Genomic DNA, 14,100 nt, shown 5'->3' on the forward strand with positions numbered 1-14,100 from the left:
GAAGATCGCCAGTAGAACGCCCCTTGCGGAACCCATACTGGCGATCAGATAGAAGGTTAGAAGTGGAAAGGTGCTTTTGAATCTTCCGGTTAAGGATTGATTCAAAAGCTTTAGACAGGAAAGTAAAGCTATAGGGCGGTAGTTTGAGGGATTGGAACGGTCACCCTTCTTAGGCACAGGCTGTATGAAGGTGTACTTCCAACAGGAAGGAAAGACAGATGTTGACAGGCAGAGGCGAAAGAGTTTGACCAGGCAGGATGTCAGCATGGAGGCACAGTTTTTAAGGACAATAGGAGGCACTCCATCAGGTCCATAAGCATTCTGAGAGTTGAGGCCAGAGGACATAGAAAACATCTTTCTGAAGAATCTTAATAACAGGCATAAAGGAGTCAGAGGGGGGATGAGTAGGAGGAATATGCCCAGAATCGTCTAGAGTGGAGTTGTTGCAGAAAGTTTGAGTAAAGAGTTCAGCCTTAGGGATAGATGAGACAGCGGTGCTGCCATCAGGGTTAAGGAGAGGAGGGAAAGAAGAAGTGAAGTTGGAGGAGTATTTTTGGCTAAGTGCCAGAAGTTTCTGGAAGAATTAGAAACATATTGTTCTCAACTTCCTTTCATTTCCACTAGTTACTCCTCCATCTCATACAAAAGATCCTCTCAATCAATTCTGTCTAGTCCTTTCATAGCCTTAGACATTGCAATCATATCAAATCTCTCCTCTTTTTCTTCAGAATGGCAGACCCAACCTTTCGCTCTGAAGTGAAAAGTTGATGACAGATTTTCGGATATAAGCGCCCCTTCACCTAAATGGTTCATTAAGGCTAAAGTTTACTGCAAGTTGCATTTTTTGCATTAAATTCAATTTCCTACAACTGGCTCTACTTCCAAACCCTGTAAAGATTCTTTTGCAGCTTTCTACAGTCCTCCTCAGCTTTTATTTCTTTCACGAATTTTTGGGTGTCTGTAAACAGGCTTGCATAACTTCCTTCCTTCCACCCTGTCATTGACAAACTAGAATTTATGAGTGCAAGCACAAACCCTTACAGAACTACACTTGTGACATCCCTTCAACCATCTTTTATTATTGTCTCTCATCTGTTGGTCTCTCAGGAAGGCTCTCATCCACTCCAGGATGCTGTCTCCAGTTTTCCTGTATGCTCTCATTAACACATTCATCGCTTATGTGGTACCTTGTCGAATGTTTTCTCCAGATCTAAGTCAGCACCCAACCGGCTCTCTCCTGTAAAATGTTAATCACCCCTGGGTAGCAGTTACATGCTTAATGAACCCTTGTTGTCCCTGAGTCTACATATTCAGCATCTTTTCCCGAAATACTGATATTAACATTGAAACAATTTAGATACTCATCAGTGAGGATATATATTTATTTAAGAAGAAGAAGAAGAAAAAAAAAAACAATGTAAAACTGCTCTGTGGGGTGGCTGTAGAAGCAGTGGGATTAATACTGAGAACTGTTAAAAGAAACACCTGGATAATTGTTCTTTGCTGGTCCATCAACACAAGGAATCCCAATCCTGCCTGATGAACTGCCACCTTGAACAGACTGTATCCTGAGTTTGTGATCACATCTTGATTCTAAATAAGATAAAAAAAGAATGTCACACCTTGATTTTATTTATAATCAAGCCCATCATATGTCCAGGCATCACTGAACAAGACATCTAAAGTCTAATAAACTTAAATCATAAAAAAAAGACCTCTTCATCCCAGTTTTCTCCATACAGGAGAGGCTGTAGCAAGGCTCTAGAGAACACTATCTTGTATAAGGCTGTTGTAGTCCCTCCTGTTGCTGGTGCTGGTGCTGCTGTGGCTGCTGCTGATATACTCCATGCATCTGAGAAAGGAGAGAGGAAGTTAGTGTCATAGCAAGTGTGTGTATGTATGTGTGTGCTAACCTATTTGACTATATGTATTTACTTATTTGTGGTTTACAGGGCCTGAGCTAAGCTCAGCTCCTGTCTCCTCGTCTATATTTCTTCAACCTCTCCTTCGTTTGCTGGACATTCCCTGCCTCCACAATCTTATCCTTTAGATCAGGGCTACTCAACTGGCAGCCCATGGTCCAAATCCAGACCCTCTGAGTGTTGTAGCTGGACCCCAGACCCCAGGAGTAAAAAATAAAATTAAATAACATGAAGGTCCTGGCAATGAATTCTTGCAAGTGTATTTCCTTGACTGGCCCTACAGTCAGTCAAGGAAATACATTTGCACAAATACAGTTTATACAAAGCTATTAGGTCTCCTCTTCATCTCCTCTCCTCAAGCATCGTCAGTTCCTTTTATTCTAATCTCTGGGTACTGCTGGGACCTTCATACATCACACACCCCATCCCCATTGCTGAAGGGGAGACAGCACTCCTTGTCAGCGGAAAAATCCCGACCTGAGAAGGGGTCGAACATCCACCTGCCTGGCCGCAAAACCTGGCAGTGCAGAGCTTTAACCACTGAACTATCAAAGCAATGTGTGTATGTGTGTGTCATTCACTATGGTCTAATCAAAGGATGGACTCATGATCACCAGCCAGTAGCCTTCCTGAATCAGCCTGGAGCACACGTGCATGTGTGTGTGTACTATTTACCTAGATGTAGCCCATAGAGAATCTGATTCTCTTTTTCTCTCTTCCTCTCTTGCTGAGCACCACAAAGTCACACAGCACCAATAACAGTGAAGATAATGATCTCTCTCTCTCCCTGACCACCACAAAGCCACACGGCACCAATAACAGCAATGATTGGTTTTATTAACACACTGATATCTTGTTTCCTACTTGACCAATTGAACTTCTGTTGTCACATATGTATCTAATAACCTTCAAACTTTTAGGAAATTAATAGGAAAGAGGGTAGAGATCAATACAACTGTAACAGTAGCCTTGAAATATGTGTGGGAACCCTTGCGGCCGTGGGCAGTGGAGTAGCTCACAGCGTCCCACGGCTGCCAAAACCCACAGCTCACCACAGATAAAATCCAATTGGCTCTTGCTTATGGGAGGAGTTTGCCCCCCTTGACCCCCTTACTGAAAGACAGGTGAATATAAATAAACCTCCTAACAATGGTATTGTAGTGTATCATTGTATGTAATTATGTATAAACATTTGAATGTAGCGCCCTGTGTGGTGCCCGGCATATTTGGCGCACTTTTTACCTTCCCGCTGCCCGCAGCCTCCAGTAACCACCTCAGTGGGAGCCAGACACTCAAGCTGAGAGGGTGTACTGCTCCACCCTTGGCAGTCTCCTGTACCCGTTAATAAACTTAAGAGGACCAGGACCTGTTCATTCCAACCCACCATTACAACAGGGTTTTGCACTCGGCAGCCACCCTGGGTCTCCACATTTCGTTGTATTGGGCTACTTTGTTGCATGCAGCTGTGTGAGTTCTCGCACACATTTCATGGATATTTTCAGACTTGTTTTGATCTTAACTTTCCTATGGTTTTCCAGGAGGTTTGAAGATGAGCAGAAGACACAGAAGACAACAGAAGAGCAGTTGGTTAAGTAGAAGACAAAGTATTGGTACATTATCAAAACAAATCTTAACCCCCAACAAATGCTTCCTCTTCCCTTATGAATGTTTAATCAAGAAAGGAAGATGCTCCCCATGTTTCTGTTAGTGAACTAGTCTAGTTGGGCTATTGTACTTCATCACTTACCAGTTCCCTGGCTTCCCAATGAGCTCTGGCATCCATTACATCCATACGATTCCTGATCTCCATCATAACCTCATTAAACTCGTTGACCTGGGCTCTGAAGTCATCCCTGAGAAGAGGATTAGGCAGAAGGTGAACAGGTGGGGGATTTTGTCTTGGAGGGGGTCGCACATGGTGATGATGGAAGTGGTGATGGTGGTGGTGCTGTAATTGGTTGACCTCAGCCATAGCTACAACTGCAGGAGGCCTTGCGGGTCTGACAGCTAAACCAGGATGGAGATAACGATGAGCAGGTGGAAGCTGTCGGTGAGCAGGGGGTGGAGGTGGAGCAGGCAGGTGGAACATGGCTTGGTCTCGATGGGCAACATGGGCTAATGGAGGCAGCCTATGGACTACAACTGGGTGGGCCACGACCTGCTGTTGGTGTGCTTGTGGGGCATGAGGGTGTTGAGGAGGCTGACCCCCAGGTTGCTTGGCTAAGTCCTGTGGCACCTGAGGAGAGACAACAGCGTTATATTCTCGGGGAACTAAATAATTACAGAGAAAGGTAAACATGTGCATTGTCATGTGGTGATATGTTTTACTTTTTTTCAACCACTTTTTGTATGTCCTTTTAGGAACAAAGGAATCTTGTCAACAAAATCAGTCAGGAAAAAACAACTCGCTTTTCTGTTTGTTTCTCACATCACTTACTTACACTGTAAACGCAATATTGATAATAACAATATTCCTCCTTAGGCAAGCCAAGCTAACCTGTCCTGTATTTGAACTGTCTAAGCAAGACTCACCACTACCTCAGCATAGGCTATTCTAATACAAGCTGAGTTAACTTAATAATGATAATTAGTGGGAGCTCTGGCCTCCCCCTCACATCCATCCAGCTGTCTCCGTTCTCTTTTTCCTTCCTTCCTTCTTTATACCTCCTTCCTGCAGTGTGTGTGTGTGCGGGAGTGTGTGTGTGTGTGTGTGAGTGTGCGCGGGAGTGTGTGTGCGCGGGAGTGTGTGTGTGTGTGTGTGTGTGTGTGTGTGTGTGTGTGTGTGTGTGTGTGTGTGTGTGTGTGTGTGTGTGTGTGTGTGTGTGTGTGTGTGTGTGTGTGTGTGTGTGTGTGTGTGTGTGTGTGTGTGTGTGTGTGTGTGTGTGTGTGTGTGTGTGTGTGTGTGTGTGTGTGTGTGTGTGTGTGTGTGTGTGTGTGTGTGTGTGTGTGTGTGTGTGTGTGTGTGTGTGTGTGTGTGTGTGAGAGAGAGAGAGAGAGAGAGAGAGGGGGGGGGGGGGGAGCTCTTGGGCAACTCCACCGAGGATTTGGTCAACATCATCCTCAGCCTGAAAAACGAAAACTACACCCTGAAAAGCATCGTGAAGAACTACGAGCAACAGGACGAGTGGATCCACCAACAGAGGGCATTGCTTGTTCAGGCCGTTAGCACCATCGACGCCTTCTCAGCATCTAAACGAGCCCCCACTCTCCCCCCCACCACTCAGGCCACCAGCGCCCTGCCCAGCACAATAGACAGAGACTGGCAAGAAATTTGCTCCACCCACCCCGGCTGGCAGACCTGGTGGGGCTCAGGGAAGCCTAAGCCCCTGAGGAAAGTGATGACCGACTCTCCAGATGATGCACCTGCTCGCACTGCTGCCAGACCCACGCCCCAGCCTTCACAACCAAGCTGCCATACCCAAACCTCCCAATCCCCCCCTGCCTCCCCAAACACTACCCTTGTCAACACCTCTCACCGTGGACCCACAGCCCCCCTTACCCCTCCCGCCACCACGCACCTGCTGCTACATGTGGCGCTACAACAACAACAGTAACACCAACACCAGCCACCGACAGGGAAGCAGCACACCAAACAAAAGGGTAGGTGGTGGCTGAACTAGTAGCATACTGGGCCCACATTCACCGCGTGATGGACGACGCGGGTTCGAATCCCCACGCTACCTCGGATTTTTCAGTCACCGCCAAGTGGCTTAAAACTACCTACATGCTGTCCTGAAGACCACCCATCAACCCGGACTCTAGAGGAAGCCGTCCAAGCGAATCAAGAACGAGTTCTGGGGGGCAGCATGAGCCAACAATGCAAGATGGCGCCACTAGAAACACTCGCCTGCGCCAGAACAGGCTGAGCCGACCATCAGGCCCCACCTGGAAGAAGCCTTGGGCCGACCATCAGGCCCCACCGGGAGGATGCCTACCGGCGCAATAGGCAGCAACGTAAAAAAAAAAAAAAAAAAAAAAAAAAACAGGCCACACTGCGGCAGGTGCCTTCAGCGGGGGCACACTCGCAATGACTGTCGCATCATCGTCTGCGACTTCTGCGGGAAGAGAGGCCACACCCACGCTGAGTGCAGAAAAAGGAAGGCAGAAGAAAGGAAAAGCCTGGAGTGCGTATTCTGTCTGACACCTGCTACACCCATGTAGCCGAGGAGAGACAGGAGCGCTTCCTCAGAACCCTGCTGACGGAGAGACTCCAACTCAACCCACCACATCCACATCTCGGGTAGATCCCTGGAACAGCCAACAACAACTAACCGGCCATGACGCAGAACAGCCTTAGAATCCTGTCAGCAAATGTACAAGGCGGCACCTGCTCGACGCAGACGGCCTCCTGAGGCTGTACAAAGCTCAGGTGAGGCCCGTCATGGAATACTCTCGCTCTCTTCTGGATGAGTAGTGCCCAATGTCACCTCTCGCTGCTGGACAGAGTGCAGAGGAGGGCTGAGCGACTCATCCGAGATGCCAGCAGCCTTCAGCAGCAGTGACCACATGGACAGCAGCCACATCACCAGCAGGACGCCCCCCACTGCATGCTCGACAGCCTTGGGCACCGGAGAAAGGTCAGTGCCATCACATTCCTACACAAGGCCCAGGTCCAACATACACCTCACCTGGCGGCACTACGGGTCCCTCGGAGGAGAAGCCAGCACACCACGAGAGCGGCGGTGGCTAACGACCTCCTCCTTGAAATCCTGAGAAGCCGCACAGCCAGGTGCCAGAAGGCCTTCACGAGTGCCACGGCCCACTGGTGGAACGCCTTCACGGGTGAAATGGGCGTCAGGGCAATGAACACCCAGCAGGCGAAGGTGGCGGTTCGTGCCTGGAGTCGCACTTACCTGCCCTAGTCACATCCGCCTGAGCACAAGCACAACACAACACTAGTGCGAGATAATGCTTTAAGATAGGCGACCTCAAGACAGAGGTTGTCTTTAGCATGGAGACAATACCCCTGCCCCTCTTATCATATGAATACCACTGTATCTTGATGTTTAAATAAAATAAAAAATAATAATAAAAAGAGAGAGAGAGAGAGAGAGAGAGAGAGAAAATAGGCTGCTCTGGCTCTCTCTTTCTCTTCGTATCAGTCTCCTACGTCAACAAATGGGTAAGGCAGTGAGGCCTCTGCCCCAATCGTGCAAACTTAAAGAGGTTCACCTGAATGTTACATATTTTCTTACCTTGGATTAACCCAATCAGTTGCAACAGTCATGATAAAATAATGATAATAATAAAGTAAATAAGATAAAAAATATAATGTGTTCTCTTTGAAGTTTTAGTCAATATCTCTATCTTGCCTATGTGGGATTTAAGAGTAATGATGAAAATGGTGGGTAAGAGTGGGACAAACTAGTAGTGTAATTGTGGTTTAGGTTTGGGCAGAACTTTTCCATGCAGATATTTATCACAAAGTGACAAACCAACAGTATCAAAATTTCAAAGTTTCCATGAATGATTAGAATACTGTGTTTGGTTGTGGTGTACTGAGCAACAAAAATTTGTGGCTACAGTAGCAAATCACTAATTTCACCTCAGGCAAGTCATCAAGGGGATTGTGAGGCAACTCAATGGATGGGTTCAAGTCATTCTTGAGCTTCATGGCTGCATCCCGCACTTCCTCTGCATGGATTACTTTAGAATTGCTCCAGAGTGGACATCTGTGAACAAAATAAAAGCCATTATTAACCTTAATTGCACTAGACAGCTCAATTAAAAGTAGTAAGTACGGTTTATTCTTCTGCCTTGGTCCGACATCATTCATTCAACACTTTGGTAAAATAACAGAACTTCATATTAATAAGTATACATTATAATCATTATTATTACTATTATCATTATTATTATATTGAGATATATTAATTATGGACATTATCTGAAAGTCCAGAATCACATTTTGACTACGGTCTAGTAATGAAAATCCTTTATTTCTTAACCCTGTCTCATGATGGACCATATCAGAAGTTGTGTCTATCAAGAGCCAATGGTATACAGCCCCCTGGTTACAGTACTGCAATGTTAAGCTAGAGCTCACAATAAATCAAATTTCTAGAATGTATAATTTCATATTCCATAGGTTGCATGAATGAAGATTATGAAACCATAATGTAAGTATGGCCATTCTCAACAGCAAAGAAATCTCTTATCTAAAATGATGACCTAGTGCATTATTCAACAAAGTAGCAGCCTAAAAATTACTTCTGTATTTAAATATTCCATGTGGTTATTTGTCATGATAATTATGACAGCCAAGAGTAAAGGATCAAAGCAGCAGAAACAAGTTATTCAAATCTTGCTTGAATAACAAATAGAATGACTGATAAATAAAAATGTGTAGTGTGACACAATATGAATGAATGAAAGAGTGGCTGCAGTGGCTGAGCATAACACAATGGAAAGAGTGGCTGCAGTGGCTGAGCATAACACAATGGAAAGAGTGGCTGCAGTGGCTGAGCATAACACAATGGAAAGAGTGGCTGCAGTGGCTGAGCATAACACAATGGAAAGAGTGGCTGCAGTGGCTGAGCATAACACAATGGAAAGAGTGGCTGCAGTGGCTGAGCATAACACAATGGAAAGAGTGGCTGCAGTGGCTGAGCATAACACAATGGAAAGAGTGGCTGCAGTGGTTGAGCATAACACAATGGAAAGAGTGGCTGCAGTGGCTGAGCATAACACAATGGAAAGAGTGGCTGCAGTGGCTGAGCATAACACAATGGAAAGAGTGGCTGCAGTGGCTGAGCATAACACAATGGAAAGAGTGGCTGCAGTGGCTGAGCATAACACAATGGAAAGAGTGGCTGCAGTGGTTGAAGCATAACACAATGAAGTTATTATTCACCATCAAAAAAAGAAAAGAGAGGCAACTTGGACATGGTAAAAATAATACAACCCCCCCATGAAAAAGGACAGAATTCTGGAATATTTTGGAGAGAAAAGGTTGTGAATAAAGATATAATAGTATGAAAGAATAATATGATGAATGAACAGCAGCATGTGGTGACTTTTGTGAAGTCAACTACAGGGATATCCACAGATTAGGGAATGAAATAAAGAAAAAGAAAGAAACTAAAGCAAACTGATAACAAATACTTACTTATTGGAGTCTCTTGGATTTTGTTTGTCCTCAAAGTGCTTGTAGCCTTTGATGGGTTTTTTGCAGATGTAACACATCATGGCACCACAGGGACACACCATCTTGTTGCAGCCGTCCTCCTTGATAAACCTCTTCTTACACTTCCAACACTCTCTACAAAAATGGTGAACAATAAATTAGCTTCAAGTCCTTCTCCACAGCTTTACATGCTTACAAAAGTTACATTCAAGAAAGACTCACAACCATAGTTTTCATAGTTTTTAATTTCACGATCCAGAAAGGAAACAGCTACTGGAGGGGCAAACAGTAAGTAGCTTCAAAACAAGAGCCATCCCCTGTATTTCCTTTAGGGCTAATTTGGTCATGTTTTTTTGCTACTTATAACTTAACCCTTGCATGCATCCAGGTACTCTGTTGACCCTTGTCTTTCTCAGCAACCACCACTCTCCTGCTGAACAGAAGCAAGAGGTGTGAGGAGGTTCACTAGGTCTCATGGGACAGTTCACTCAATACAGTTGCCATGGCACAGGTAGTCAGGTAGTGTTAGTACATCTTTGGTGCTCATTTGTTGATCTGATCTCCTCTGACTCAACTTTTGCATTCTTTTTTTTGCTTTTGTATATGCCATTTTAACTTCCAACCCTAATTATAGAAAATGGAGGTCTACATGATGCTGACAGTAATTCAAATACCTTTCAGGAGAGTAAGCTAAAGTTGTTATCATAGAAATAAGTAAGTGTGTACTTATTTTACTTTCATTTTCAATATCAAGCAATTAGTAATGTAAAAATACACACACACACACACACACACACACACACACAAAAAAAAAAAAAAAAAAAAAAAAGCTTACCTGACCATGGCTTCAGTCATTTTGTTCTCCAGGAAGACACGTGTGTCTCTTTGATGCTGCTTTTCTACCTCTTCACACCGCAGTGGAACATGGTTTGGCTCCTTACAAAACCTGTAAAATTATTGTTCATTTATCCATCAACATATAATTATTTTTTTGTTTTCTCTAAGAAACTTCATTGGAGAAGGTAGCTGCAAGTCTCTAGTACTCTTTCTTGCATCAATAACATCTACCTTCCCACTCAGTTCTAACTACCCACCACACACATACAGTCTGCCTACAGAAACTTCATTGGAGAAGGTAGCTGCAAGTCTCTAGTACTCTTTCTTGCATCAATAACATCTACCTTTCCACTCAGTTCTAACTACCCACCACACACATACAGTCTGCCTACAACCCTAGCCCTCCTCTTTCAATCCCATCACTCTTAACAAATTTGCATCAAACCATAGGAGTCAGTTAAGTTTTGCCCATTTCATTACTCTACCCATTACACTAGTGGTCCTAAACCCTTAGATTACGGCTATCATATAATATATGATAGCCCCTCCCTCCTCTGTCAATGTCACTACCACAGCAGTCATCAGTCACTGTTACTTTGATTCGCCCGCATTCTACTTCCGCCTGGAGCAGAGGAACTGCTTGATGCGTCACGAGACATGCCAGATGTATTCCAAACAAAAGTGGAAAATGATCTGTGGCCCTCGGTAGGCTGCGCGCTGGAGACGAATGAGAGTGTATATGGATGCCAGATGCCTCCACCATTCTTATGGGTCAAGAACTGCCGGTATATTTGAAACGTAGCGAGCGTAGAGTGTGATGATTATATATATGATCCCCGTACGGGTGGGGTGTGTGCGCGCATCATATAACAGTGCTGATGACTGCTGTCAAGTGACATTGACAGAGGAGGGAGGGGCAAGGGGTGGGGGGTGGGTGGGGGGGGGGGAGAGAGAGAGAGAGAGAGAGAGAGAGAGAGAGAGAGTGTGTGAGTGGGGTGCTTCCACGTGACGTGTCACAGCCGCGAGAAAATGCGCAATATTTTCGGCTGTCATAACTTATTTATTATTATTAGGAGAAGTTTTATTACACCACCATAAATACAAGATGAATATACAATTATTGCAAAGACACCATTTCCACCTCTTTTAAATGTCTAAATTTTCCCCGTGCACACCATCCAGAGAAATATATCGCCACCCGTACTCTAAGGGTTAATCCCTGGGTTACAACCCAAAACTGGGTCACCAAGCAGAGTCTTCAACTCAAGGGCAAGCCAAACAGGTGTTCAGCCAGGCAAGATGCTCGCAACTGCCACCACTAAATTTACACCGTTTCATTTACTTTCTATTTGTTTGATTATACAGGTAACTCTCAATAGGCGCACGTAACAATACCATAGCCGATCCCGGATTCAGGACATTTTCTAAATTAAAGAAGGTAATGTTATACTTGTATTTCATAAAGAATCCTTATAACCAAAAACTAGCAAAAAATATGAGTATTCTTTTTTTTAACACAACATTCAATAAACAACAGAACAATAATATGAAAATACGTATAGCTACCGTTGCCAGATTGTCGTACTCAGAGCATAGTATTTAACGTTTTTTGACGCCTAACTATTGCCAAGAAACATCAGAATCTTACTCTTTTAACGATAACTATAATTAGTTTCGTTTTTGGAGCCCAAAAGACAGTTTTGGGGCAGGAAGTCGGGAAATACAATCTGCTGAGTATGACAATCTGGCAATAATCTGTGGCCGAGGCAGCAGCAGCCTGCCACATTGCGGGTATCAGATACATAAAATAGCATACTTTTACTGCGCAAAGCAGGTGATGTCACTTATTGTGACTTTGTGAGCTTTCATATTTATCTATTTGTGTATATTTCATGGTGGCAAAACTTAAATTACTAGTTTCATTTTTACTAGTGACACGAATTTGTGACTATTTATCACAATAGATTTTCACACTAATAAGTGAATCAGACTCCACAGAAATATTACCAGTGTGTATGAATGAATACAAAGATAAGCACATACTTTGATTTACCTCTAGGATGTCTCGTGGATCATTGATAAATAAAAACAAAATATCCGGCTAAGCTGCTTTTTAGCCATTACCTTTAATGGCGCCCAAAAAACAGTCCCTCCGCCAAGTTTGTACCCCACATTTGGTAATGTTAGGTGCGCCTATTTACGTGAGTTTGGTTTACGCGTTTTTGAAATAACGCGGGGTCCAAAATCCAAATAAATGCTTAATTTACACGTTTTTACTACTTATACGCGATATTTTATGGAGTAGCCACCACATGTCTCACGCAACTGGACTCACACGGCGCCGCGGCCACACAGCTGAGCTTAGTTCTTCCCGCACGCCACTTGAACAACAATACAGTACCCACGCTGCCACACTACTCAACAATCGGGGTGGGCAGGTACCGGTACCAGTACCAGTACTAACGGTACCAGCTTTACGGTTCGGTCCTGGTACCAGACTGCTCGGTACCGGAACCAATACTAGCCAGTCGCTCATGGTGTCCCTCATTTCTTCCTCACACGAGTGAGGCTGAGAATGAGTACCTGAGTGGATATCTCGGTGATATGGATATTCTCTCTCTCTCTCTCTCTCTCTCCACTGAATGAAGTGAATATTTATTTTTCGATAGAAACCTACCTCTTGTCTGATTTACATTGTTTTTGATTTACGCGACCTCTTCAAGGACACAATACTCGTGTAAATCGAGAGTTACCTGTATATATCAAGATACACAATTACTTGCCACTGTTACATTTACCAACAGTATTCATTACTATAGCATGGTGTTCAAGTTTGTAGCCTAAGAATAATAAGCTGTAAAATATAATTTTGATGACTTTTTTTTATAAGAACTCCTAGTTTATTCCAAACAAGAAAATAAAGTATCATTACCATAATAAGATGTAACCAAACCCTTGTTGAAGGAGGATTACAAATTGTATGAAAGGTAGTACTTGTAATTTTTGCAGCAGTAAACTTTCAATCAATCATTTACTCTCATTGGAAAAAACTAAATGCAGAATTATATTCTGCTTTGCCCTGTCCTGTGCCACAATGTGTGCCTGGCCATATTCTTATTATCAATTATTTGATTTGATTATTATAATTATTATGCAGTATGCTGGAAAATTATATGATAGTATGCTGATGTTGAACAAACGAGTAAATAAATATTGAAATTTTCTTTTCCCTGTGGACAGCCTTGATTTTCTATATAACAAAAACTATGGATATTAAGAACTTGTCATGTGATGTAAAGACTTGGTAATTGAAGTCACAAAAATAAATAGGCAGAGATGGACAGTAGTGCTGGAAAAATACCCAAATAAATATTAGGTACAAAATGTATTTGAATACTATATACTGTGCTGTAGTGGCATTCCTTAATCTTTCCTGTGCAAATGTTAGTGTGCTCTATCCAGCTCTGGCAAATCCTCTAATTTCACATCTCCACCTGGTCCTCTGTCTGCCTTGCCTTTTCCAACAATTACTAGGGTGCCACTGTTACCTTGGTTGTTCATCTGTTAGCAGTTCTACTCATGCTATGACCTGCCCAAGTCCATTTCTATTTCTTGATGGTTATTAAAATGTCATCAACCATTGTCTGTTCTCTAATCCAAGATGTTTGCTTCTTGTCTCTACATGTTATACTTATCATTTTCCTTAGATTCTACATTTAATTCCAATATATACAGAATTCTGCATGTGTCATCATTCATGAATCCTCCTATATGTTTAAGAGTAGTCCTGTCAATATTTTTTATATTAAAATATAATTTCATTTGGATGATTTTAGGAGTGCTCTATGGGAATGTGGTGGTCAAGTGTAAGGCAACAATACAACAACAACAACAACAAGCATTTATTTGCAGGCCCTAAAATCAGCCCTCACATTTCATTGTGAACTTGAATTATGCTTCTTTTTGCAAGATATACTGCTATTTATACAAATTTCTACAGTCTTGAAGTTGGAAAGTTTCATTTAGTCGGCGCAACATCTGTGATCATATGCCGGAGAGAGACAGAAGGGGAAGGAATTATAGAAGGGAACAGATCCCAAGAGACGGGACACAACCCCCGATTAATACCTGGTACCCATTCACTGCTCTACGGTCTTGAAATTTCAAGCTTTCATGAACACTCAAAATAGTAAAACAAAGCTGTAGAATACACAC

At 43.3% G+C, this 14,100-nt stretch overlaps 1 protein-coding gene across 1 annotated transcript in view; it reads right to left on the reverse strand.

Moving 5' to 3' along the window:
* Positions 1–1,358: 1,358 nt before the first annotated feature.
* The window catches only part of LOC126995564 (E3 ubiquitin-protein ligase RNF216-like), a 13,154-nt gene continuing 412 nt past the window's right edge, over positions 1,359–14,100 (reverse strand). The window contains exons 2-6 of the mRNA XM_050855218.1: positions 9,884–9,994; positions 9,031–9,183; positions 7,468–7,594; positions 3,670–4,158; positions 1,359–1,852 (exon numbers count right to left, since the gene is read on the reverse strand). Coding sequence (XP_050711175.1) covers positions 1,772–1,852; positions 3,670–4,158; positions 7,468–7,594; positions 9,031–9,183; positions 9,884–9,994 — 961 coding nt within the window. The 3' untranslated portion in view covers positions 1,359–1,771. The remainder of the gene's footprint in view (positions 1,853–3,669; positions 4,159–7,467; positions 7,595–9,030; positions 9,184–9,883; positions 9,995–14,100) is intronic.

Source organism: Eriocheir sinensis, chromosome 8 (assembly GCF_024679095.1).
Source record: "Eriocheir sinensis breed Jianghai 21 chromosome 8, ASM2467909v1, whole genome shotgun sequence".
NCBI lineage: Eukaryota > Metazoa > Arthropoda > Malacostraca > Decapoda > Varunidae > Eriocheir > Eriocheir sinensis.